This window comes from Brachyistius frenatus, unplaced genomic scaffold, assembly GCF_029030835.1.
Source record: "Brachyistius frenatus isolate BFR_SWC_R1_liver_20210118 unplaced genomic scaffold, ASM2903083v1 Contig_37, whole genome shotgun sequence".
NCBI classification, from domain to species: domain Eukaryota; kingdom Metazoa; phylum Chordata; class Actinopteri; family Embiotocidae; genus Brachyistius; species Brachyistius frenatus.
Genome location: NW_027210636.1, coordinates 2,290,001 through 2,317,236, shown reverse-complemented (window position 1 = coordinate 2,317,236; position 27,236 = coordinate 2,290,001). Strand labels below are relative to the sequence as shown.

General features: G+C 43.3%; 3 protein-coding genes across 4 annotated transcripts; 1 reads left to right on the top strand and 2 right to left on the bottom strand.

The window, feature by feature from the left end:
• Positions 1-129: 129 nt before the first annotated feature.
• Positions 130-1,174, bottom strand: LOC138622588 (uncharacterized). Its single transcript, XM_069701470.1, has 2 exons — positions 1,112-1,174; positions 130-978 (listed from the first exon to the last, which is right to left on the bottom strand). The coding sequence occupies exons 1-2, from the start codon at positions 1,172-1,174 to the stop codon at positions 130-132; spliced, it is 912 nt and encodes a 303-aa protein (XP_069557571.1).
• Positions 1,175-3,822: 2,648 nt separating this feature from the next.
• Positions 3,823-12,716, bottom strand: lrp13 (low-density lipoprotein receptor related-protein 13). Its single transcript, XM_069701606.1, has 21 exons — positions 12,493-12,716; positions 12,210-12,365; positions 11,259-11,474; positions 10,903-11,097; positions 9,992-10,207; positions 9,672-9,901; positions 9,174-9,303; positions 8,678-8,868; positions 8,242-8,428; positions 7,725-7,937; positions 7,458-7,641; positions 7,154-7,355; positions 6,753-6,917; positions 6,439-6,639; positions 5,492-6,035; positions 5,281-5,400; positions 4,985-5,092; positions 4,649-4,882; positions 4,172-4,559; positions 4,002-4,092; positions 3,823-3,892 (listed from the first exon to the last, which is right to left on the bottom strand). The coding sequence occupies exons 1-21, from the start codon at positions 12,581-12,583 to the stop codon at positions 3,869-3,871; spliced, it is 4,086 nt and encodes a 1,361-aa protein (XP_069557707.1). The 5' UTR covers positions 12,584-12,716; the 3' UTR covers positions 3,823-3,868.
• A 359-nt stretch (positions 12,717-13,075) lies between these two features.
• On the top strand, positions 13,076-24,020 carry LOC138622670 (mothers against decapentaplegic homolog 2). 2 transcript variants are annotated; one of them, XM_069701611.1, is made up of 11 exons: positions 13,077-13,304; positions 15,423-15,910; positions 17,498-17,587; positions 17,799-17,992; positions 18,765-18,899; positions 19,101-19,175; positions 19,701-19,754; positions 20,352-20,564; positions 20,683-20,820; positions 21,393-21,537; positions 22,530-24,020. In XM_069701611.1, the coding sequence occupies exons 2-11, from the start codon at positions 15,675-15,677 to the stop codon at positions 22,651-22,653; spliced, it is 1,404 nt and encodes a 467-aa protein (XP_069557712.1). In that variant the 5' UTR covers positions 13,077-13,304; positions 15,423-15,674; the 3' UTR covers positions 22,654-24,020. The 2 variants fall into 2 exon arrangements, with proteins under 2 accessions (XP_069557713.1, XP_069557712.1); XM_069701612.1 differs by lacking the exon at positions 17,498-17,587 and having other exon boundaries at positions 13,076-13,304.
• The last annotated feature ends 3,216 nt before the right edge of the window (positions 24,021-27,236 follow it).

The window sequence follows — 27,236 nt, the reverse complement described above, 5'->3', positions numbered from 1 at the left end:
TTATAGCAGTTATTTACACGTTATAACAGGATTACCACTGAGGAAGGAAATTAAAACGTGATATTTTGCTCTCATGTTACAGTATTAAGTCGACTCCTTGTGTTCTGGTGAACGTGGTGTCTGCTAGTGTCACATGTTATCTCCTCGTGGAGGATCCGGCTCAGACGTCAAGTACTGGAAAGTGAAACAAACAGGGATACCGGTCAGGGCGGTTCCGATGCTGATCGGCACGGGTGTGACCGTGGAGAAAGACCGAGGTGTCGGTCGGATGATATGTGGAGGAAAGGGTGGAGTGACACCCGCGGGGAATCCTTGGTATGCGGTGGTGACCTGCGGCTGGTCTGTCTCTGTGATGATATCGGTGCCTGTCAGCACCGGGTGCAGCAGGGCCTCCGTGTCGGGCGGAAGGCGCACTGTGACGGCGCTCAGGGAGTCGCCCGCGGGGCCAGGTTCAGGCGTGACGGCGTTCAGGGAGTCGCCCGCGGGGCCAGGTTCAGGCGTGACGGCGTTCAGGGAGTCGCCCGCGGGGCCAGGTTCAGGCGTGACGGCGTTCAGGGAGTCGCCCGCGGGGCCAGGTTCAGGCGTGACGGCGTTCAGGGAGTCGCCCGCGGGGCCAGGTTCAGGCGTGACGGCGTTCAGGGAGTCGCCCGCGGGGCCAGGTTCAGGCGTGTCCTGAGAAACGCCCGGAGCAGTTTGAGAGGGGTCATCGTGTGGCAGGAGTTGTAAAGCAGAGTCCGCGGAGGTTTGCGGGTCTTCAGCGTCCGGCAGGTTGGACGTATCGACCGTGGCTGGAGAAGGTCCCGCAGAGGGAAGCAGCTCGGTGTCCAAACCGTCGTTCCCCTCCATCTCTGTGGGCGTGTCCGTCTCTGTGCACGCGGACTGCAGGGGGTCCTGTGAAGCCCCGAGGCGAGCACCGGTCTCCTCTGATGAACTGGACTCCGACGACTTGGAGGAATCCTCGCCCTCGTTTAGGCAGACCTGTTTTATATTTCAAAAAAAAAAAAAAAAAAAAAATTTAAAAAAAAATTATTTTTTTAAATGAATGTCACAAGTCCACTTCCATTGCTTTAAAGCGGTTAAATATTTGTAGCAGAGAAGTAAAGCTACTCACTGGTTTAGACGTTACCATGGTTACCATGACGACGGCGCAAAGCGTGGCCCTCACAACTGCCATTGTTTTCTTTCACCGTAATTGCTGAAACAGATAAGCAGTAATCTGTAAATTAGTGAAATGTGCAGCTACATCTCAGAGCAAATTAATCTACTTTTTATATTAAATTTACCTGACAGCTGTACTTACGAGTTACTTAGCAACATTTTCAGGTTTTACATCATGCAGAACATTTGGTGAGCCTCTAAAACAGGTTTACTGAACATGTTAAAGCTCCTGCTTTTCATGTCATTCAGCCTGTAATTTACTCCTTAAAATCGAAGAATCACCAAAATCAAAAACTTTTTTTTTGCAATTCTGCAGCTACTTTTTGCTTTTGCAGCAATTTAAATGTGGGATTTTTACTTTTCTTAATTATCGTGTTAATGCATTGATTGCAGTAAGAGATCCGAAGTCTATTATTTTGGAATGTTGATTAAATATATTAAAGATATAGATCAGATAAACCATCTATTAAAGAATCGAAAAGCCTTCTTGAAATAAAACTTTTCAAGTCATTTAGTATGTAATTCACTCCTTCAAATCAAAGAATCGCCTAAATCAAAGATGTTTTTTTAAACAAGTTGATTTACATCAAATTAATTCTGCTGCTACTTTTTACTTTTGAAGCAATTTGAATGTGGGATTTTAACTTTTTTTAATATAATTATCGTGTTGATTGAAGTAAGAGATCTGAAGTCCTTTATTTCCTTTATGTTAATTAATTCCAAAATATAGCTTCTATTAAAGAAATGTCTTTCTTCAAAAGGCTTTCTTGAAATAAAACGTGGTGAATTTATCAGCATCTTGAGCTACAAAAAGTAATAAGACATTTGAAATATCAGCATTTCTGCTTTGATACCTACCTTGATAGTTTAAGAATCCTCTTCTCAGACCCAGACTAACTCTAAAACGTGCCGCTTCCAACAAAAGCAAAACAAATGTTCCCGTCTTCTCAGTCTTGAGTGAATAATCGAACATCTGTGTTGGGCATCTTTTTATACGGCCGTTGTTGTTTCTTGCTTTATGATATACAATTTACTCTCCAGATCCAGTTCACTAACCATCAGGGCTAAATCATTAAACGCCCCCGGATGTACTGGAATTAGAGAGTCCTAAATATTCTCGGAGGAGAATAAGTACACCAGAAGTGATCATTCACAAGCAAAGGAAACATGTGTTTTGTGGTTTTGGTGTAAACAATAGGAAGAATCCGGTTCAGACTTTAAATACATCTAAAAGTCCTCAGAAATTCTTGGCTAAGTGTTGTTATATATACTTTTTACGGTGTCTACAACTGAAGCCACATAATTTGGAAAAAAAATTACATATATTTGATATCCTCGGCGTCCACTAAATCTAAACGTTTTCTTCCAGCAATTAGTTGAATAGATACTTGACTTTAGAAACGGACAAGTTTCTGTAGACATTAAAACAACATATCCTTCTAAATTCACACTAATTACACGTCCCTACATCTCCTTTTACTTTTATAATTTACAATGACAGCAACAGACAGTCAAGAGGACGTTTACATGTTAAGGAATGTGAGCATCAACACACTACTATATGTGTTTGTTGTAAAAGTCCACACACACACAGAGAGTAGACCTCTGCTTGCAATCATTGTCCATATGCAAATATGAATAATATATATTTCATTTTATTTTATTACCTATTGAATAAGTAAAAACAACATTTTAGTATTTATATTATTTTATTCTAAAGTAAAAACTTTGCTTAGATGTAATTGTAATTTTTTTTTTTTTTTTTTTGGTGAAAAATTTGAGTTGTAACAGTGAAAAATGGTATATGGTCTTTATACTAAATCATCTTTTTTGCTTTTTAGGAAAGTAAATTTGTCTTGCATAAAAAACATTTTTGATTAAATTCAATTTCACCAAATCATAAATGTAATTTGAGAAAAACTAATGAATTAGGCTGTAACAAATTAGAGTATTTTAAGTTGGTCCAAAGTATAATTTTATTCAGTGTATAGAGTTGAAAGACAAAGTTGATTAAAATGGTAATTCACCATCGTTACGAGCTTCACTCAATGTACACGTTATAGTCCATATAACCGCAGCATGTTGGCACAAGCTGTAGTAAAACTACTACATAAATAAAAATTCACATTGTATGGCCTCTGAGAAAGCACCGTAACACCAGCTTGCCAACACGCTCACAATACCAATGCTGATGTTCAGCCTCAAGTTTACCATGTTCACTCTTTAGGCTCGTCATGACAACATTTGGCTGTTAGTGCTGAACACAATCAGAACTGTCACGGGTTATAAATTTTAAAAAATACGACAGATTTGATCAAATGAGTGTTTGGCAATGACCAAAGTATCTCCAAATAATCCACAGGAGACATGAATGTCATTGCTAACAAGGCCCGTGTTCAAATTTAAGAATAAATGTAAACATTTTAAGCAGCCAATGGTTATTATCAATTTACCTTTGTGTACTTTCAGCACCAAAAAATATCATTTGTATTCTGATTCCAGCTTCTCAGATGTGAAGATTTGCTCCTGTAAACCAGATGTGGATTTTTTTTTTTTAAACTCAACAATGTTCCGTGACTCCAAAGACCGTCCGTGTCACAAATTCAACAATGGTGGTCCAAACCAGCCGTAAACAATGCAGAAATAACTTCACAGGAAACGGTGGAAAATCCAGACTGTTTATTTAAAACACATGACACATAAATCAGCTTCAGTCCACAGAGGACGGCGCTTCCTGCAGAGACGGAAAGAAAAAGAAAAAAAAAGTCAAGACTGAAACCACGAGCGCATTAAGATCAAATAAGAAACCTGGGTAAGTTTCCGTAGTGTTTGTGGAGGTCCACCTGCGGCTCGTCGGTGCTGGTCGGGTTGTTCTCCGCTTTGCTCTCCAGTTCAGACATGCACAATTCTTTCCCTCCTGCCGGGCTCGCTCCCCTGCGTCAAGGAAACCCAAAGATGTGATTCTCTACACTCAAATGCTGCTCGCACAATGTTTTTCCCACCGAATTATTACCTCAAGTTGGCGCTCTTCTTCTTAACCACCACGACCACCGCGACCACGATGAGGACCACGATCACGGCACAGAGGCCCGCGGCGCCGTAGATGACGGGCCAGCGCATGCCCTTCAGGACGTTGCTCTGACAGGAGTCGCCGCTGTAGCCCGGTGAACACTCGCAGCCGTCGACTCCCTTCGTCTCCACGCAGCGGCCGTTCCCGCCGCAGCGGTTCTGGTCGCACTGCGGGGCTACGAGGTCGAGTAACGGGCCGCCGTCCTGAGGGGTGGTAATCAGGCCGGGGACCTCGGAGACCGGAGGGAGAGGGGAGGGAGACGGAAGAGGGAAGATGCGAGGACGGGCGGGAGCGGTGACCTTGACCTCTGACGACTTCTTCGGACTGACACCTAAACAAACAAACAAAAAAATATATATATAAAGAGTTTCAGCCAAGAACAGGTGCCGCGAGGCGTTATTACATTTACCAACACTTAACAGTTCTCGTCGGAGTGGTCGGCGCAGTCGGCGCGGCCGTTGCAGAACTTCTCGACCGGCTGACAGGAGAGTTGGTCCAGACACGGCCTGTTGCCGGCCGGGCAGCGTTGCTCCGGGCTGCAGCGGATGCCGTTCACCAGGACGTGGTCGTGGGCGCACTTGCACGTCCGACCGGCCGGGGTGGCGAGGCACAGGTGCTGACAGCGGCCGTTGTTCTCTGCGCACTGGTTGGATCCTGACAAGAAAAGAAAAGAAAAAAAAAAAAAGTGACGTTCATCACGTTTGTGGGTTGTTGTTGTTTTTTGCCATCAAAAGGAAATGCGTGGTTGGACCGTACCCGCCTGACTGGACTCGTTGAATGCCTTCAAGCTGACCACCTGCGTGCCGACTTCAAACCACAACTTCTGCTGCTGCTGGTTTTCTTTGTACCACAGCCTGGTCTTGTCTGAAGGAAAAGACATCATGAAGTAATACTCGGGGGGATATATGATAAGAAACCATATTCCCGTGGAGGAGATGCCTTCAGTTTGGAAATACTAAATGTATTAAGATTATGACCAAGGGGAGTGAATTTAACGGTTAAGTTATCTCCTCATCATTCAGGTTTTTCTACGGAGAACACTGAACCATTACCGCTGACAGTCATCCACAGCAGCGTGTCACCCCTCAGAGCCACAGCAGCCAGGCCGTCACCAGCCTTCAACTGTTTGTATCCAGATCCATCCATCTGGACCGAACCGATGGTCCCTGAATCTGGAAAAAAGAGAAAAGTACAAATCCAAGATGATATTACTTTGAACAGAACCTGCTGAGGCGACAACCGCAAACAGAACGATGATCTTACTGGTGTCAGCCCAGTAGATCGTTCCCCCGTCGCCAGAGAAGACCAGAGACGTGGGCTGGACAGCGTCCTTCCGCACCGCCCTTCGCTCGGCGCCGTCCATGTTGGCGCACTCCACCGTCGCCATGGTGCCCTGCAGGTCCAGATTGGTGAAACACGCTCTCCCGCTGGGAGGATGGAGGGCGATGGACTCCACCCTGGCGAGCCCTTCCTTCACGAGGACGGCGGTGTGCGCGCCCGAGATGGAGGTGACCTGCAGCCGCGGCTGTTTGATGCTGCTCCAGTAGACGTTCAGCGTCACCCAGTCGAGGGCCATGGCGGTGATGGTGTCGCCCAGCAGTTTGAGCAGCTGTCCCCGGGAGGACAACTCGGAGCCCTTGAGCTTGAAGGTGCCGAGCGAGGTTGTGGCGTCGTCGGTCAGGAACAGGGTGTGCTCGCGCAGGCTGTAGTCCATGATGTTGGCTTCGTTGACCCTGGGTATCTGCAGGGCGAGGTGTTCGGGCCAGCCTTTCAGCTCGGCTGCAGTGTGCCGCGACTGCAAGTAGATCTACAAGAGAGGACGTTTGACGAACTGAACGTTAATCGCCACATTACTACATGTCTGTACTGTAAATATGCAGCCAGGAGCCAGTTAGCTTTGCATAAAAAAAACAAATAAAAAAAAAAAACAGAAGGAAGTCAGAAAGCGCTGATCTGGCGCAAACAGCAAGTGCACATAATCATTTGTAGACTTTACTTCCTCATTTGATGCGTTTCAGATGCATTTTATCTCCTTTGAACAGACAAACAGTTTCCCCTCAAGTTTGAAACTTTACGCTTGCTATTCGTTCGCCAAGCAGACGATAACGTAGCAATTGTGTTACGTAACCGTCCGGCAAGAAAGCAAATAAAGTGCCTATCCCTAAATGTTGAACTATTCCCTTAAAGTATATTCTGTTAATACAAAAAACCTGAGTGACGGTGGAGGAGGACAGCATCAGCAGGAACCCTGAATTGACCCTGCTGGAGCAGGTCAGTCCGTCCTCCGACAGGAACAGACCGGAGGGACACTTGCACACCGCCTTGGGCCCCGGGGCCAACACGCACATGTGGGAACAGGTGGTCTTCTCGCAGGGGCTCCAAGTGGCCATCTGCAGCACCGGGTGGACGATCTGATACCAAGTATAGGGAAGAGGGGGGTGGGGGGGGAGAGAGAGAGAGAGTGGTAACCGGCCCTGTTGGTACCAGTGCACCTAAAGCATCCGTAACTCGATGCGTCACTCACCGTCAGAGCAAAAGGTTGTCTGGGTCTTTTCAGGAGGACGCTGCGGTTTTTACCGGAGACTTTGTGGGCAGTCTGCACCACTCGCTTCTTGGAGTCAGACCAGTAGAGGAGGTCGTTGAAGACGGCCACGGAGAACGGGTTGGTGGTGTCTTTCATCTGGAGAATCTGAAAATGACATTTATCAGTTAGATACGTGACTGTTTTGCTATTGTTTTTTTTTGGCTTTTAGCACAACTTGGTGAATGTCATCGATATTCTTGGACCGTTCTTGTACAACCTGTCAGGTACTTTTAGTTATAAAAGGGGGATACAATGACCTTTTTCCTGATAGATTTAATGCTCTGTTGTAGATTTTTTTTTTTAAGTCTGAAAAATACTTCTTCCAACCCAAAATCTTTTACCCGAATGTCGTCTCCGTCCAACGTGGAAGACCCGATCGCCTTCATTCTTTCATCGGTCCAGTAGACTCTGTCAGAGATGACGTCCACCGCCACGCCGCCTGGCCAGCCCAGACTGGTGTTCACCACCACCCTCCTCTCCGACCCATCCATCCCGGCACGCTCGATCTTCACTTCATTACTGATCTCCGTCCAGAACATCAGCCTGGTAGATAAAAAAATCAAGCTGTCTGAGTACCGGTGGTCTTTATAAAAAAAAGATTCTTTTTTTTAAAAACACAGCGAGATGGAAAACGTTGGTACTGACCCTTTCTGTGGGAGCAGGGCCAGCGAGCGGGGCTGATCCAGGTCCTCATCCAGGATGATGCTGCGGTCCAGGGAACTCACGGCGGCTGTCGACAGACTGACGGCAGCAATCTGACTGTTCACGCCGTCGATCCAGTACAGGTTCCTCCCGAGCCAGTCCACAGCTACAGAATCAGCCCGGACACCTGAGGGGGAACCAAATGATGTCTTTTGCCTTAAGGAGGTATTCCTTGTACATTACAGCCGATCCCTCCGACATCGACAGTACCTTTAATCAGAATTCCCGTGGTCTTCTGGTCCAGCGAGGACCACTTGATGCTATCTGGGTCCAGCGTGACCCAGTAGACCCGCTGCTTCCTCCAGTCATAGTCCAGAGACAGGATGGCCTTGTTGGCAGAGGAGGACAACACGTCGAGGCTGCCGCTGCGCAGGCCGTACAAGTAGAGGTCCGTTTGGACCGATGCCAGCAGGAAGGGTTCACCTGAGGGAGGAGGAGGAGGATTATTACGGTGGGAAAAGTTTGACCCTGTTGATTTTGCCCTTTTTCTGTGCAATGAAACTTTTCCTTTTATCTAATATCAACTTATGCATTCAAGACATGCGGGTGAGTGGATTTTTTTTTTTTTTTAGTGTTAATCTTATCAACTTTCTCTCAGCAAGAAAGCAGCTGCATTTCCCAAACTGGTCTTTTAAGCTGCAGTATCCCGCATCTACTTCCCTTTATTTCTATAATGCTTCCACTTCAAACACCCGTTAAAAGGCTACGTGTATCAGAAGAGCTTTACCGGTGATCTTGCAGTGGCGTCCTCCTGCCTCCATGACGAAGCCCGGGTGACAGTCACACTGGTACGAGCCTGGCGTGTTGATGCACAGCTGACTGCACACGCCGGGTGTCTGGCCTTCGCACTCGTCAATGTCGTCACAGGTCAGCCCGTCCTCCATGAGCCTGTAGCCTACCACACAGTTACAGCGCTACACGGGAAACACCAAATCAGGAGCTGCGACATCTTGATGGAGGGTAAAGCCATCGCACACTCGGGATAGTCTTTCGTACACATCTTTACTTGATGTAAAAAAAAAATTAAAATCCAGAATGGCCTTTCAGACACTTTACTTCACAATTGAGTTTTCGGTCCCTACAACATTTCATTTCTCCTGATTTTAAGAGGTTAAATTTGTCAATGTGAAGACCCTTCTCCCCCTAGGCTGCAGGCTCCTCACCGTTCCCCCTGGAGTGCTGAAGCAGCTCTGGAAGCAGCGCTTGTTATCCGCCTCCGCACATTTTATCTGGCAGCTGCCTCCCTCGTCTGAACCGTCGGCACAGTTGGTAACGCCGTTGCACACCAAGGCTGGATCCAGGCACTCCTGACTGCTGCACTGGAACTGGTGAGCGAGGCAGATCACCTCCCCACCTGGTAAGAACGAACACACACACACACACACACAGCTTTAATGTGCAATACAGAATTTTACAGGTATAGCTTCAAAAAGGGAAAACCCTTTACTGCACTTGCAAAAGATTTAATTTTAGTCTTATGTGCCATACTGTCAATAAAAAGGTTGTCATTTTGTGGGATTTCAGCAGCTAAACACGTTAGATTTTTCAAAGCACACATCTTCGAGTGACAGTTTTGTATTTCCAAATACTGGCCGTCTCCTTTTCAGTCATATTAAACTCAAAGACTTGTATTTATCCCTTATGTTTACATCTACTCACATTCACTCTCGTCACTGCGGTCTTCACAGTCCATCATCCCGTCACACCTCCAGGCTGCAGAGATACACTTTGTCTTGGAGTTACACGCCCACTGGAACTTGCCACAGTTCAGAGGTGCCACAGGACAATCCTGAAGAAGACCAGACGGGTTATTTTACCATCATCTGGACCGGCAATTCACAGTTTCAGATTCCAATTTGGAAACCTGAGGCTGCAGGCTGACCAGGTGAACGTAAAGCCCCCCCCCCAGAGGACCTGACTTTAACTACTACTGCAGTTATAACATGCATGCTAAACATCCGTTTTCTATAGCCGTCGTTTTACCTCAAATTGTACAACGTATTTCACAAAACGAGTCATTACAGTCCTACAAACAGTCCAACCTAGTTTGACTTGACAGTTTAAGCTTGTACTCCTCTTGGTCCTGAAGGTTTAGCACTTTAACCAAAATGTTTAAAACTGGCTGAACAAACTGATGTCGTTGCCTTCAACATGCACCTTCTCGTCGCTGCCGTCTTTGCAGTCCGGGTCTCCGTCGCAGAACCATTCCTGCACCAGACACTCTTTGCTTTGAGGGCAGCGCAGTTTGGTGTTGCAGACGGGCTCTTTGGTGCAGCTCTCCTCGTCCGAGTGGTCCCTGCAGTCCGGGTGACCGTCGCAACGCATCACGGTCGACACGCACTGCCCACTGGCGCACATGAACTCGGTAGAGCTGCAGTCTTCAGCAGCTGCAGCGGAGGAGGTACAAAGACATCACGGGTGACTCCATACAAGCAGAGCCGAGCGACCGAGGCGGTAAAGGTGAATCTGAAACTTACCACAGTTGGCCTCGTCGCTGCCGTCCTGGCAGTCCCTCTCCCCGTCACACAGGAAGGTGGTGGGAACGCAGCGGCTCTGGTTGTCACATTGGTGGCTGCAGCCCTCCACGCGCTTGGCGCACCCCACTTCGTCGGAGCGGTCCTGGCACTGAGGCACACCGTCACACACCTGGGTCTTCTCGATGCACTTCTTTCCATGGGCGCACTGAAATTGGTCTGCAGAGGAAGGACGCATGGAAGAAAAAAAAAAAAAAAAAAAAAGTTTGTCATGTTTGTTTTTTTTTACTCTGTGGAGACAACAACATAAAGGCTGAAGGCTCATGCATTATACTGACAATAAATCATTTTAGTCAGATTAAATTGTTATAACCAGCTGTCCAGCTTCATTTACTCAAAATTAAACACGAGTAATCATATAAACTTCCACAATAGGGTTCAGTTGGGATAAGAGAGAGCTGAATACTAAGTCCTACATGCGTGAACATGCAAATATTTAAGCCACCCCCCCCCCCCAATTACGACTCTGCAAAGTCTTGGAAAAGTAAAAAAATAAAAAGTAGTTTAAGTGGCTTTAACCATCATCCTAAATCAATCCTTTGTACACACGTTCACTTTTCTACTTCCTGACAAGTAGTTTTTTTAGGAAACAACTTCCATTTATTACTCTCATCTGGGAAGTCTTGTATGCTTCTCTAAGATCCATTGTCACTTCAGACGTTTTTTTTTGTTTTTTTTTACATTTTGTCACTGACTTTTGGCTCTACACGACTTGCATAAAGGTTCTAGCAGTCCTCCTATAACGTCTGCAGCTCTGATTCTCGTGCAGTTCCCGTCACTGCTCACTAGATGGCAGTAAAGTCCCACCGGTAAAGTCTTGTGCGGGAGACGAGGAGATCAGCTTTATTTATTACCCTTTCCGCATTCAGACAGGCACTCTTCCTCATCCGAGCCGTCGCCGCAGTCAGCCTCTCCATCACACACGTAGTCGTAGCGGACACACCCCGCGTTGTTCTTGCAGCGTTTGTGGCCCAAATAACACCTGATGGGTTTAGATGGGGAGGCGGGAAGGGCAGCGGCTCCACTGGTCCCTTCTTCCTTTTGGTCCTCTGATGTAGACGCCAAACGAGATGTACAAAACATCATCATTCAAAGCCAAGCCCCCCCTCTCCCCCCTCGCCCATCCTCCTCCCCCTCCTCCCACCCCACCCGCTCCAAGTCCCTAAATATAGACGTGATTATCCGACGCCGTCAGGTCGTCACAACATACCACAGTTGGCCTCATCTGTGCCATCCAGGCAGTCCTTCTCTCCGTCACAGAGGAAGGTCGCAGGCAGGCAGCGGCTCCGGTTGTCACACTGGAGAACACAGTTTTCACTTTTCCTCACACAGTCCTGCTCATCAGAGCGGTCCTGACACTGAGGCGCACCGTCGCACACCTGGTCCTTGTCTATACACTTCTTCCCGTGGGTACACTGGAACTGGTCTGACGCAGATATTTGACATTATTAATATAATATTGTTAAAAGTTTATTAAAGGCTTGCATTTGAGTTACGTGACGTGTTTGATTGGATGCCAGAAAGTACACGGAGACGCTGCAATATCTTGAGGACAACGATAGGCCACTCAGCGGCCAGATTGTTATTCGGCACACCTACCTAATAAAACTAATTCAGCCTAATGTAACAGTGATGTTGTCATGAAGCCTACGTTGTTCAGTTTTTGTACACGCTGTTTGAGAGGTGTTGATTCGACTGTATAATGGAATTGATTTAAAATGGGGCGGGCACAAATTATACAACCGCCAGCATTAAAAAAAAAAAAAAAATTTAAATCAAATTTTTTTTATAAGGGAATTTGAAGAGATAGAACAGCGTATTGTATTGCAATAGTTTTGCGTCTTATAATTTAGGTTTATGGATAAACATAAGTCATGCATTCATTCTGCTCGATGACAGTGTTTTGACCTGTAAATAAATGTCTTTTTTTTTTTAATTCATAAAAAGTTTATTGTCAACTTTGAAAGAAATGCTAAAAAAAAAAAAATCCCCAAAAACATCTCGTTTCAGTCACAGACATTTTCTAATTTTGTTTTGACAAACAGAAAAAACATGTCTCACATTTATAAATACATATTTAAATATGTCATTATGTGGGGAAAAAAATCTCAAATAAGAATTCTAATTTGAAGTCTAATCTCTTTCTCAAACGGTCTCGTACCTTCACTGCAGCTCAACTCACACTGGTCTTCGTCTGAACCATCCTGGCAGTCGACCTCTCCATCACACACATGGTCGTAGCGGACACACTCCGAGCCGTCCTTGCACGGTTTAGAGCCCCGGCTGCACTTCAGAAGACTATTTCCAGCTGAAACGACTGATGGGATGAAGTGAGAAGAAAAGGGACAAAATTGATTCACTGCAACAATTAAAACAACAACAACAACAACAACAACAAAAAACAGGGCGGGTGGGAGGGCAATATATTGGTGCACCTGGCTCACCTTGCAAGGACATTAACGCCAGACAAAGGAAGAACAACCCACCCATCGCCACAGATAAAATAAAAAATGACCAAATGCTTAAGTGTGGCATTTATAATGGCCCAGGTGAGTCTTAATTGCACAGCTGAGTGAAGGGGCGGAGCTACTGCCTCTTTTTTATTTTAATTTTTATATTATCGTAAATAAACCGGAGAGGAAATATTACAACTCACAGTGGAACTCCTCAATTTAGATTTTTTTTATTTTTTTTTATTTTATTGTTTTTATTTTTGTTGTAAAATATAACTTAATGTTTCTGAAATAATTGAGTTCTATAAAAAATAATAATAATAATAATAATTGCTTTCGCCTCCAAACCTCCCCGAATAAATACCAGTTGTTTTTTTTTAATTTTTTTTTTATAAACAACACGCCGTCAAAAAAATAAAATAAACAACAATTCTCGTGAAGGACACGAGCCGCCGAGTCTCCAGAGGAGCGCGTTCGTTTCCGGTGATCCAGCCAATCACGTCGCTCGATAGGAGGGGTTAAAGCGCTCGTGCGCGGCCATTATGGTTTTGTTGTGCTGGTTCCGGTCCGGCTAACGTTGCTAACTAGCTTACAACTGGTAGCAACTTGAGAAGCTTCGTGCTAAAAAAAAAACAATAAAAAATAAAAAAAAAATAAAAAACAATAAAATAAAAAAAAAAAAAACAGCCGCGTTCAGGAACCTTTTTTTTTTTTTTTTTTTTTTTTTTTTTTTAAATGTCAACAAGCCGTCCGGAGGGCTGTCTTCCGACCCGAAAGTGGAGTTTCTGGACTCGTCAACCGGGGTAACTATCGGAAGGTTTTTAATTTTTAATTTGTATTATTTTGTTTTAAAAGACTAAAAAGATTCGTGTTGTTTTGTCGGGAGAGACGTTAGCTTCCCTCCGTTAGCCTCGTTTCAGGGAAGAGTTGGTCCGAGATGCTAACTCGGGTTTTTTTTTTGTTTTGTTTTTTTAAATTTGAGGTTTTTAAAAAAAAATTAAATTAAATTTTTTAAAAAAAACCACAAGGAAGGAAAGAAGAAGAAGAAGAAGCTGGTGTTGAAAATGAAGCGTCGTTGTTGTTGTTCCGTCCCCGGAGCGACCCGCGGTGTTTCGGGGATTAGTCGCAGCCTTTTGTGCGTGTTGTGGTTTTTTTTATTTTTTTTTATTTGGACTTAAACTGACGCTTCGGTACCGAACCGAGCAGCTCGGCTCCGACGTTCGCGCGTCGGAAGGTTGTTTTGTTGTTGTTGTTGTTGTTGTTTCTTCGCGGATCACAACAAAAGGATTTTTTTTATTTTTTTTTGGTGTGTGTGTGTGTGTGTGTGTGGGGGGGGGGGGGGGCGGCTAGCTTCGCTGGAGCTAACCGCTAGCTGCCTTTAGCTTCACTGTTGACTCCCCCCTCCCTCCCTCCCCCCCCCTCCTCGAGCTCACCGGGTCACGTTAAACTGTTGTTGTTTTTAATGTTGTGGTTTTTAAAAGCTTAGATTATTATTTTTATTTTTTTTGCGAGTGAAGTTATTGTTGTGATTTGAGGGAAGCAGCCACCCTCCCCTCCTCCTCCCCCCTCCTCCCTCCCAGCTAGCAGCCGGCCTTCCCCAAAGCCAGTCGGTGTTAGCGCTGGTGGTGCTGGTGGTGGTGGTGCTGGTGGTGGGGGTCACAAAACACAAATCACGTTCATTTGTTTTGCGTTAACTTGTGTTATCTTTTTTTTTATGATTCGCTGGTTTTGCTGCAGTAACTTTTTATAAACGAGCCCGGATGTCCAAAAGCAAGTGTTTGTGACGAGCTCATAACCTCGAGTTGAAATCCTAAACTTCACACAGTGGTGCAGCTTTATCTGCTGACAAACAACAACAACAACAACAAAACAACCTGTCAACAACGTGATTCTCCGACTGAAAGCTCGCGTCGCTTTTAAACGGTTCTGATGAGGCTACGTGAGGTTGTTTTGGCTGTGCCATGTTTTGTTTTCAGTCGAGTCAGATTTATTTATAAAGCACATTTGACTTGAACCTAAGAGGACATTAACAAACAAAACCAAGTTAAATAAGACATTAAACGCCCGAGTGGTGGTGGAAAGTAACTGAGCGCAAGTGTAATATTTAAGTACAATTTTGAGGTACTTATACTTCACTTGAGTATTTCTATTTGCTGCCGCTTTATACTCCCGGAGAGAAATATTATTCTGTATTCTCCAGATTTATTTGACAGATTTAGTTACTTTTAAGATGACCATTTGACACGATGGATAATATCACACGCTTTTAAAGTACAACTCATCATTATAGATTAAACCAGCGGATTTCCTCCTTTTTTATCTCCTGACGTCTTACAAAAATTCAGTTTGTAGTCGAGGGGGGCGGGGGGTTCACATTTCTGCTTCCTATGAGTTGTTAACAGCTCCACTAAATAGTCATTTTTCCACTTTAAACTTCACACATGGTTTCACTTCAATAAATGATCAAATATCTCAACAGAAATCAGAGGGGGGGGGGACAGGCTAAAAACTGAAAACAGATTTGTGGATCAGAATTTGTTTGTTTTTTTTACTTCGTCCCTCTCCCAGTAATCATCTGAAGACCCCCCCCCCCCCCTCAAATATTTCTACAGTCTCCAGATATAAAAGTGGTTCAAACTAGCTCCACCTGCAGCAGCTACAACAGTCACACACACACTGACACTTCGATATTACTAATCTAATGATGTCACGTATATATCAGTTATAAGAACCAAAAAAAATAGTACTTTTACATAAATATTTGAACTGCATTTTGCCGCTAATACTTCCGTACTTTTACTTTTAAGTAGGATTTTTTTTTTTCCTGCAGGACTTTTAATTGTGATTGACGGCTCGTCAGTTTAGATGTAGGAACAACTGGGAGCTGCTGGTAACGATGTGCTTTGTGACTTTCTCCCAAGGTGTCCGTCTCTCGTGAGTATACCCTGCTAGCACTGGCTTCCACCCTGTGACTCACTGGTCACTCGAGGGGCTCCTCAGAGCAAGGGCCCAGACTGTAGCTCCAGGTCCATCTCTTGTCTGTGTGTGTGTGTGTGTGTGTGTGTGCGTGCGTGTGTGTGTGAGAGAGAGATATAGATATAAAGAGAAAGAAAGAAAGAAAGAAAGAGAGAGAGAGAGCTTGTGTTGAGTCCTCTGGAGACTCCCGGCTTAAGATGTCCTCCATCTTGCCGTTCACCCCTCCTGTGGTGAAGAGGCTGTTGGGCTGGAAGAAGTCGACCAGCAGCCCGGGCGGCGCCGGCGGCGGAGAGCAGAACGGGCAAGAGGAGAAGTGGTGCGAGAAGGCCGTGAAGAGCTTGGTGAAGAAACTAAAGAAGACGGGCCAGCTCGATGAGCTGGAGAAAGCTATCACCACACAGAACTGCAACACCAAGTGTGTCACCATCCCCAGGTACACCGACAAACACTCGATTCCTCTTCAAACCAGATAAAAAAAAAGTTTAAAAAAAGATGCATGTTTCTGTGAGCGGGCGCTGTTGAGATCGGCTTGTGCTGATTAATTTAAATTTCTTTTTTTTTTTCTTCTTCTTCTAGTTTTATAGTTTTGTGTTTTAATTCCCAAACAGGAAGAGCTTTTTTAAAAATAAAAAAAAAAAACAATGCGAAAAGGTTTATTTTTGGTGTGTGATTAGGAATCCAAAACAGCAGGACATGAGCTGAAAATAAATCAAATGACCCTTTGTTTACATCCGTACTTGCAGTTCGACGCTCCGTATTACTCGCGTGGGGGTTTGGTGGGGGGGGGGGAGGCATGAAAAGGTGGAGAAAGAGAGGATGTTCTCTTTATCAGCCAGCCAGCCTTGATGACCCAGACTCACGTTCAGTGGGAACGTGGTGTTAACAGATTCAATTGTCACTGATGTACCGCCAAGCACCACGTCAGATGTGTGTATGTCTATGGATAGTGGGCTGGCTGTTATCGCCTGGGAATTGTTCTAGGCCACGCTGTTATGTTTGTAGAGATACAGTGACTGGCTCGATGTGAATGAAATCTATTTTTTTTTTTTTTTAAGTAAGGGAGTGGACAAGTCAAAGAGATGCGAGAGTGGGTAACAAAACCGGGAGTAATGCCAGAGTTTGGGGCATTTTCCACCAGCTGTACTTACGCTGGTGTATTTTGATAGTGGTTAGCGAGGTCATCTGTCTTTATTCTCACTTTTATAGATTCCTATTCAGCATTTGGATTGACTCTATTAGTACAAAAAAAAAAAAAAATAGCCCTTTATAGTTGATCTAAAAGCTGCTTTGGCAAGTGGACAAAAGTTGCCTTCCTGCCCGGTCACGAACCGAATGGTAGTCGAGAACCCGCTAAAACGATCGAGTACGTGTTGTTGTTTATTTGTAGCATTTAACGTGTAGAATTTGTGATTGTCGTGTTATTCAGAAGCAACAAATCACATTTGTCCTCATTCCACTTTTTTTTTTTTATTTTTTTTTTTTGTCGTTTTGTTTTATGGCCATTTTCTTGTGGATGTTTTGAGAATGTTTGAAAATGGAGAGGTTTTTTTTTTTGTTTTTTTTCTTGCCAAGGTTGCCTTCTCTGTGGGTTTTTTTTATACCCTACCGCCTCTTTTGTGCCATTGTGTGTCTTCAGTGTTTGTTTTGAATGTCTCCAGATAAGTTTTCTGACATAAAGGACTGTAGTGGAAAGACATTTTTTTGAGTTATTTTCAGTGCCTGATACAATGCCACAATGTTGAAGAATGCTCTTTGTCTCACTTGTTGTGTGTTAGCTGAGTCCACGTTGCGTTCTGTTTTCCTCTCTTTATTCTGTCCAAAAAAAAAGAGGCTTCTCTTATTCGAAGTTCCCATCTTTCATTTCCACATCTGACAGTGAATTTGTCTTTATTTTGCCATAAGACTCCAATAAAAGAGGCCTTTTAATGTTCACATACCCATACTGATATTTCTGAATGAGCCATGTCCCATGTTTATCATTTGTTTTTTGTTTTTGTTTTGTTGTTTTCTCTGTGCACAGCAATTGCTCTGAAATATGGGGACTGAGTACACCAAATACGATAGAACAGTGGGATACATCAGGCCTATACAGCTACCCTGACCAAACCAGGTGACTATCCTCAACTATTGTATGGTGTTGCATACAACTTTTGATGTGGGAGAGTTGTGATTACAATGTTGGAGGTTACGGACGTTGAGAACATCCATGTCTCTCGTCACCACTCGATCCAATCCATCTCCATTAACCCTCCCACCCACAATCCTCCCCCGTGTACCTTCTACCCGTCTCACCACCATCTCCTGTTTGCCGTCCAAATCAGATCCCTGGATGGCCGCCTGCAGGTCTCCCACAGGAAGGGGCTTCCCCATGTTATCTACTGCCGCTTGTGGCGGTGGCCGGACCTCCACAGCCACCACGAGCTGCGCGCCATCGAGGCCTGCGAGTATGCCTTCCACCTCAAGAAGGACGAGGTCTGCATCAACCCCTACCACTACCAGCGGGTGGAGACCCCAGGTGAGACGAAGCCGTCCCGTGATCCTTAACACGCCTCGTTGTAAGTGAGCGTCGGCTGTTGTACGAGTGTTTAAATCGGTAAAAGTCCAAATGAGTGCTGAGCAACAACATTTTAAACACACTGGTCATTAGCCTGTGAGGCATTTTTATTTTGCTTCCCTATAATTGTTCATTTTGACACACACACACACACACACACACTCATTTAGTTCATTGTTTTTGTGCAAATTAAACAAACCCAGACAGATTGTGTTACTTCGAGAGCTTTGAAGGTGCTGTCAGATGGATATTTTTTTGGACAGTGAGCCAAGCTAGATGTCCTCGCTGTTTCGATTCTTTATGCTAAGCTAAGTGGGTGCTAGCCGCAGCCTTAAACAATATTTAGAAATTTAAAAAGACAGATATGAAAGTGGCAGGAATCTCCGCATCTAAGCATTTAAGTGCAATTTCCGAAATGTGGAACTATTACTTTTTAGGTGTTTCTGGGGTGGATAGTGTTAAAATCTGTTTCTCTCTGCCTTAAAAATCCAATAATCAGTTTACGATTTCTAGTGTTTCATCGTTGTCTCATTACTGCTGTACTTTTTTTTTTTTTTCTACCATAATGATTTTTTTAATACACTTTCTTTGTTTTTTGTTTTTTTTTGTTGTCGTTTTTTTAACTTAAAACTCTCCTGAAACAACTGACAGTAAAACACATTGATGTGGAGTCTCACCCGTCTCTTCTGACACTTTTCTTTTTTTTTTTTTTTTTTTTAATCCGACCCTCTAGTCCTGCCTCCTGTTCTTGTGCCAAGACACTCAGAAATCTTGCCAGAGCTGCCACCTCTGGACGACTACACTCATTCCATTCCCGAGAACACAAACTTTCCTGCAGGGATCGAACCTCCAAACAACTATATACCAGGTGAGTCTTGTCTCCGCTGTAGATTTTGTAAGCCCGTTTGTACGAGGTGACTCTCCTCATCCTGGGACGACGTACGAGACGCGTCACTCCAGGAAAGTAAATGCGATACGAGTAAAGGCAGACATCTTGATTTTTAGTCCCTTAAACGGCTATGTTATATTCTAACGACATCACATTTTGTTTGTTGCATCCTTTCGACAGAAACGCCTCCGCCCGGCTACATCAGTGAGGATGGGGAGGCCAGCGATCAACAGATGAATCAAAGTATGGACACAGGTACCGTAGACTAGCTCATCCTCCTCTTCCTCCGCCGGATCAAAGTCAGATGAAGTTTACCTTTTACGCCTCCGTTGCTTCCGCAAACATTTGTCATGTTTGTTGTAACGTCGTTTGACAGATTTGAATTGTTTAACTGCAGATGCTGATTTTGACCTGGAGTTATTTGTCCCTGTGGATTAGAACTGACCTGATCCTCTTTACACTAGAAACCAACTCTAGAACAAGTATCCATGACTAACTCGTAGTTTTCCTGTTTGCAACACAGCAGCGAGCTTTATTATTCTTTTACACATCGTTTCCCTCAAATGAGTTCAAACAGTAAAATCTCAAGAGGGTTTTTTGTTTTTTGATGACAACGATAAACAGACTCTAATCATCACTCTAAAGCAGATGATCACTTTTATAGTGTCATTTTGGCTTTCATTTTTTTTAATTTAGTCGTAGGACCTGACTTATCTTTTAGCCACGTTACGGTCTACTCTTAATCCATCCACGTCCATGACTTCCTGTTTCCTTTGGCAGGTTCTCCAGCAGAGTTGTCCCCCAGCACTCTGTCTCCTGTCAATCACAGCATGGGTAAGTGTCGTCGCCAACACCTGCGCCGGTGTGGATAAAAATCCAGCGTTAGTTACGTACAGTTAGTACACATTACACTGTTTTCCATTGGTTTCCTGGAGGGCTCAGGTCCTTTGATAGTGCGGGGCAGTTATTAGACCAAGAACGATGCATTTTCACAAAACTTTGACGATTGTTATTGCAGTTTTTTATTAAAAAAATTTTTTTTAAAAAAAAGGTCAATACGCTGTTATGTGGAATCATGCATACTACACACCAGATTGTTGCTCTCTGCTGCCTCTTGCACAATACTGTACATTTTTGTTATTTTTTTGTATTTCTTATTGTAGTTTACTTTTTATTTTTTTATACTGTGCATATGACAATGAATTTCTCTTAATCTCTTTTAAACGCACACCAAAGATTAGTAAAAGAAAGCTCGCAAGCGATGCTGTAATGACTCGGGTGCTGTTAAAAAAAACACACTTAAGTGTTATAATGGTGGGAAAACCCTGCAGGAACAGGAAGGCAGATGTAATGATATAGTTGGTGGATGAGGGTGTTTTTACTGTGGATGGAGGTCTGAATGGGTTTTGCTGATGTGATCCTCCACCGTAGACCTGCAGCCGGTCACCTACTCGGAGCCGGCCTTCTGGTGCTCTATAGCCTACTACGAGCTGAACCAGCGCGTCGGGGAGACGTTTCACGCCTCTCAGCCGTCGCTCACGGTGGACGGGTTCACAGATCCGTCAAACTCCGAGCGCTTCTGCCTGGGCCTGCTGTCTAACGTTAACAGGAACGCCACCGTGGAGATGACTCGAAGGCACATAGGTACGACGAAGCAAAAAGAAGAAAAGAACTGCCTCTAGACGAGCTGGTTCAGTTATGGTTATGCTTCTCTTTACACGTCCACACGTCTCGTTGAAGTCGAGTCTGTCTGCGTTTACAGGAAGAGGAGTTCGACTCTACTACATCGGAGGGGAGGTGTTCGCTGAGTGCCTGAGTGATAGCGCCATCTTTGTCCAGAGTCCAAACTGCAACCAGCGGTATGGATGGCATCCAGCGACAGTTTGTAAAATCCCTCCAGGTAAGACTCTGAATATTTAAGATAAGCTGACGTCGATATGAAAGATGTCCGATCATCGGAAGAAAAGTAGAGAGCAGAGATTCTTCTGGATGTGAATATTTTGACCTTTTTTCTATGTAAATGAAGACAATGTTGAAGAACCATCAAGAAAATATGATTTTTTTTTTTTTTTAGGTATACTCCACAGTAAATGTGTTTATAATATATATATATAAAAAACAAAAACATCAAGTAGGCTTGAAAAGGTGTCTGAAAAGTATTCAGATCGCTGCCTTCTGGACCTAAAACCTCCAAATCAAACATGTCACCGCCTCCATAAAAACCTCTCCAACCACTTCTACAGCGCAATCATGCGCTTGAAGTGTTAATTTTACAGTGTGTCTGATTACAAAAGGGACTGCAAGGCATTTTGAAGTGGAAAGGAAGCCGTGTTTGATGACTGGAATATTATCAGAGTGAACAACCACCAATTAAGGCCTGAAGAAAAGAAAAAAACAAAAAAACGCCTCCACTTTTGTCTCGGTGCTTCTTCCTTCTCCTGAGAAAACCCACGGATCTCTTTCCTCTTCCAGGTTGTAATCTAAAAATCTTCAACAACCAGGAGTTTGCGGCCCTGCTGGCTCAGTCAGTCAACCAGGGCTTCGAGGCCGTCTACCAGCTCACCAGGATGTGCACCATCCGCATGAGCTTCGTCAAAGGCTGGGGAGCCGAGTACCGGTGAGCAGACAGGCTATTTTAACCAAATGTATACAAAGGTTGTTTGTTTTTTTAATCCGTTACAGTTTAAGACGTGGAACTTTTGAGTTAAAGAGTCTTAAGTCCAGTTCAGACTAAAGATTCTGTTTTAGAAAGTTGCAGCAGTGTGAATTTGTTGGTCTTCGCTCGACTCAAACCAGCTGATACTGTCACATCACAAATGGGCAGTTTTTGAATGCGAGACACCGTAGTTGGTGGGTTTTTTTTTTCTGATTAGAGGAGACACCAACTCCTCCAGACGACCGAAATCTTTCTTGTGTATTGTTGGAAAAAGACGAGAGAAATTAACAAAAGATGGGAGATCTACTGTCAAGTTTACGGGATAAACTTTTACTACGTTCTCTGTTTCATTACGCCTAAAATTATTACGAGTAACTCGCCATCACTGTCCACGTTCGTGCTTTAAGACGTTCGAAATTACATCCTGCCCGAAAAGCCGAGCGGTTACAGTGGAAGTACAGAAAGTCGTCGTTGTGGGGATGTTACATCATCTCGTGAAGTTGCTTTAGTCTAAACTGGCCGTACTCCGTGAGCTTTAAAAAAGAAAGCGGAACTAAAAAAACACTGTTTTTGGCCTTACTCACCAGAAGAAAGGATGACAAGTCCAGGTTTTCTGTCTCCGTAGTAGTACTGTTTCATTTATGTGTATATTTATATATTTTTAAGCCGCTATTGACAGCAGAGGGTGTTTTTTTTCACACTCTATATAAATAGTTAAATCCACCCCAGGAGGGATTCCTGATTCACTTTCACACGTTTTCCTTCACTATAAAAGTTTCAAGTAGAAACCTACAAACCCACAACATCCCCCTCGCCGGCTGCAGAAATGCACACGGTAGAAAACAAAGCGCAGCCTGAAGCGTCGCACGTCACACGGTGACACTGAAAAGGCGAAGTCGGCACAGCCCAGACATGAAAATGTACGTCTTTGTGTTTTGTTTTGTTTTTCCCAGGCGGCAGACTGTCACAAGCACTCCTTGCTGGATCGAGCTGCATTTGAACGGTCCCCTGCAGTGGCTGGATAAGGTTCTGACCCAGATGGGTTCCCCGTCTGCACGCTGCTCCAGTATGTCCTAAACAGCTAAGGAAACGCCCCAAAAATGAAGAGAGAAAAAAAAAAAAAAAAAAAAAAAAAAAAAGAGCCCATTACAAAGATCATTAAATTCTAAACTTGTGAGTCCTTTCATGAAAAAAAAATAAAACCCCACAGAATGAATTTTCTGTAACATACTTCATAGTATTTGTGGCCCGGTTCCACATCCCTCTTTTAACTGTACACACACACAAACACACACACACACACACACACACACACGGAAGAACACATGCACATACACTGCTAAACACACACACACATACAGACTTTTCAGTAAAAAGAAGAAATTTGGCACTTTGTTACCCGTCTACGTCATGCACCTTGTTAAATTGCTTTTCCCCAAATCCTTAATATTAGATCTATTTGTGGTACAAATAAAAATGTATATTGGTTTTTAGTCCAGGAAGTAGGGGAAATACCAAAAATATCTGTGAATAGTTTCTCAGTATTGAAGATTGCTTGTATGAGTAACACAAGCTTGAATGCTAAAATGATTTTTTTCGTTCCAGCCCGCCCCCAAAACCATTGTTCTGAACATGAGTTTACTTTTTCTCTGGGGAAACTTGGCCCTCATCTTTTGTCAGGGGGGAGGTGGCTCGGTGAGGAGACGATGGCCTTCGGTGGCCGTTCTCCTCCTGAAGTAAACGTCACAATGTGTTTATAAAATTTGATTGAATTGACTTCGCCAGAACGGCCATTTCTTCTTTTTCTTTTTTTTTTTCTTTTTTCTTTTAATCTCTTGACGTGTGTCGTTATAAGATACACCTCTTAATGGACAAATAGGAATGTTAGTTTAAAAATGATTCAAAAAAATAAATAAATAATAAAAAATTAAAAAAAATTAAAAATTAAAAAAAAAACTAAACAAATTGCAAACTCAAGTCTGGCTATAGTTGACTTCTTTGTCATTTATACGGCACTCTACGTGTCCTCGGTTTAGTTGATTTACATCCCCATTGAACAGCCTGGTGTGGAAGCTAAAGAGACGGTTAGGCCAGGGTGCACTGGGCAGGGACCAGAGAATATCAGCTGTTATCAAAAAGCTTTTTTATTTTATTGTTTTAAATTTTTTTGACACGACACTGGGGGTCCTGGCGCTCTCCGAGGTGAAGCATTAAAACGTCTCACCGGGAGACTTTGAAGGTATCCGTGAACTCATTCTGTTTTTAGCCTATATCCCCATTGTTTTGCTACTTTTTTGTATTCTCATGTATTTTTATATATAAATATACTTAAAATTTTTCTGTCGTTCACTTTTTATTAAATGATATTTTCAAGACCACAGTTGTTTCTAAAGTGACATGGAGGGCATGGATCATTCCTTCGTTTTTATCCCCCCCCCTCCCCACCCCCCAAAAAAAACCCACCAAAAAAACGGTTCTGTTTGAAATAATTTCCAATAGCAGCTCTTTGTCTTTGTTTAAAAAAAACAACAACAAAAAAAACACAACACTGCCCCATATGATGTGTAGCCTGTTTGTATCCTTTTTTTTTTTTTTTTCATTTCTTTTACTTTCCCAAAGAAATCTGGTGCATTTAAAGTACACAAAAACAACAGATTTGCCTCAAACCTAAAGTCCACTTTCCTCTCTGTGTTTTTTTTTTTTTTTTTTTTTTTAAATGATTCCAGAGGCATGTAAAACTTTGTAATGGCCATTCATGCATTCATCTCTTCGCTTTTATTTTGAAAAACACACGTGACCTCTTGTAGCTCTTTTTTCGGTGCTCAGTCAAGCGGGTTAAGGTCAAACCAGATGTAATTTGGCTTTCAAAATGTTACAGCGACGCGGGGAGGAGGGCGGATTTCTTCAGTGGCAAAAGAAGAGCGAATGTGCCTGCTCACTGGGACATTCTGTGTTAATGTGTGTATTGTATTTGTTCTGTCTATAAAATACAGTATGTACAACAAGAACCTACGAGCTTAAACTCATTACATGGCTGTTGCGAGTTTAACATGCCCCCCCCCTACTTTCCCTACCCTTCTTTTTGGTGTAAATGTGTTTACCATATGGCACTAGAGATTGTACTTTAAGTGCACCTAGTGGCGTTTGGATTTGGGGAACTGAACCATGTGTTAGGGTCCAGTGTTACATTGTTTTTATCTTTGGCCTACAACATATGAATGTGAAAAAAAAAAAAAAAAAAAAAAAAACATTACGGAAAACTGACGTGGACCAGACATGCATATACATAACAGTAGTACAGTATGTGTGTATTTAACAGTAATCTTTTTGCAAAGCAAGTCAGTACAGTAGATGTCGCAGTTGTTTTACCAGTAGAGGGCGGTATTGATAGAGCAGGTTTTTTTTTTTTTTAATTTTTTTTTTTTAATTATTATTATTGTTTTCTGACCATAAGCTTCTCAGGCGTGTGGCATATTATGCAGACTTCATAAAACACTAATAAAGATTTTTATTCTCATGATTCTGCCTGTTGTGTTTATGACGTGTAGATATTAGAAATGTTTGTACAAACTTAACAGCTTTAAATTAGTGACTTTTCGGTGCTTAGTCGTTTTGGCTATATTGGTACAAAAAAAAAAAAAATCTGATTCTGTTGAAAAATACAACAATAATAGCTGCATAGAAGAACATACAAATTTGAATATTTAGCATATTTTATGCACCACTAACGAGCACGGCTCGTCCTTGAAAACGAGAACTATAAAGAGCCAAATGTTGGCAAATTCTGACAATCATTCATCCGACTCCTTCACACTCCCTGCAGTCCGTTAGATGTTTCGACACTGCCTTAATCAAATGCTCTCCTCTTCCCTGCCGGTTTAAATCTGAGTTTCTCTCAGTGAAGGATCTCTCACAGCCACATCTCAGATCAAATGTAATCTCTGTCCACAGGAATCATGTTAAAGTAAGTGCACAGCTTGTAAAGCCAGCTGAGAGAACATAAATGTTCAGGCACGATTAAAGCATTATTTTTATTGGCCTGTCACATTGACAGAAATGTTCATTTCCTCCAATTATTTATTTTTAAAGCCTTTTTTTGTCTGGTACCAATAATATACTATATATATATATACAGTTGAAACCAGAAGTTTACATACACTGTGCAAAAAGACACATAACACTTTTTTTCTCACTGTCTGAAGTTAAATCAGACTAAACCTCTCCTGTTTCAGGTCCGTTAGGATTACCAAAATTATTTAACTTTTGCTAAATGTCACAATAATGAGAAAGATAATATTTTAGAGAATTTTTCATTACTTTCTTTGAGGTCAAAAGTTTACATACAGTTCCTTCGTATTTAGTAGCATTGCCTTTGAACTGCATGACTTGGGTCAAATGTTCTGGGTATCCTTCCACAAGCTTCTTACAGTACTCTGCTGGATTTCTGGCCCATTCCTCCGGACAGAACTGGTGGAACTGAGTCAGGTTTGTTGGCCGCCTCGCTCGCACACGCCTTTTCAGATCTGACCACAAATTTTTGATGGGATTCAGGTCAGGGCTTTGTCATGGCCACTCCAAGACATTGACTTTGTTGTCCTCAAGCCACTTTTTAACTATTTTGGCAGTATGCTTAGGGTCATTGTCCATTTGGAAGACCCATTTGCGCCCAAGTTTGAGCTTCCTGGCTGATGTCCTGAGATGTTGCCTTAATATTTCCAGGTAATGTTCTTTCTTCATGATGCCGTCTATTTTATGAAGAGCTCCAGTTCCTGCTGCAGCAAAACAGCCCCACAACATGATGCTGCCACCTCCATGCTTCACAGTTGGGATGGTGTTTTCAGGTCTACAAGCTTCCCCCTTTTTCCTCCAAATGTAACGGTGGTCATTATGGCCAAACAGCTCCACTTTAGTTTCATCAGACCACAGGACATGTCTCCAGAAGTTAAGGTCTTTGTCTTGGTGTCTTTTTGCAAACTGTAATCTGGCTTTTTTATGTTTCTTTAGGAGTAATGGCTTCCTTCTTGCCGAGTAGCCTTTCAGCCCATGTCGGTGCAGGACTCGTTTTACTGTGGATAATGACACTTTCTTACCAGCTTCAGCCATCATCTTCACAAGGTCTTTAGCTTTTGTTCTGGGGTTGATTTGCACGTCGGACCAAAACACGTTCATCTCTGGGACGCAGAGCCCGTCTCCTTCCTGAGCAATGTGATGGCTGGACATTCCCATGTTTATACTTGTGTATAATTGTTTGCACAGATGAACGTGGCACCTTCAAGCATCTGGAAATTGCACCCAAGGATGAACCAGACTTGTGGAGCTCCACGATTCTCTCCCTGATTTCTTGGCTGATTTCTTTTGACTTTCCCATGATTTCAAACAAGGAAGCAGAGTGTTTGAGGTGTGGCCTTAAAATACATCCCCAGGTGTGCCTTCAATTAACTCACATGTTGTCAGTTAACCTATCAGGAGCTTCAAAAGCCATGACATCATCATCTGGGCTTGCCCACGTTGTTTAAAGACATAGTACTTTTGGTGTATGTAAACTTTTGACCTCAAAGAAAGTAATATAAAATTCTCTAAGAAATTCTCTTTCTCATTATTGTGACATTTAGCAAAAGTTAAATAATGTTGGTAATCCTAACGGACCTGAAACAGGAGAG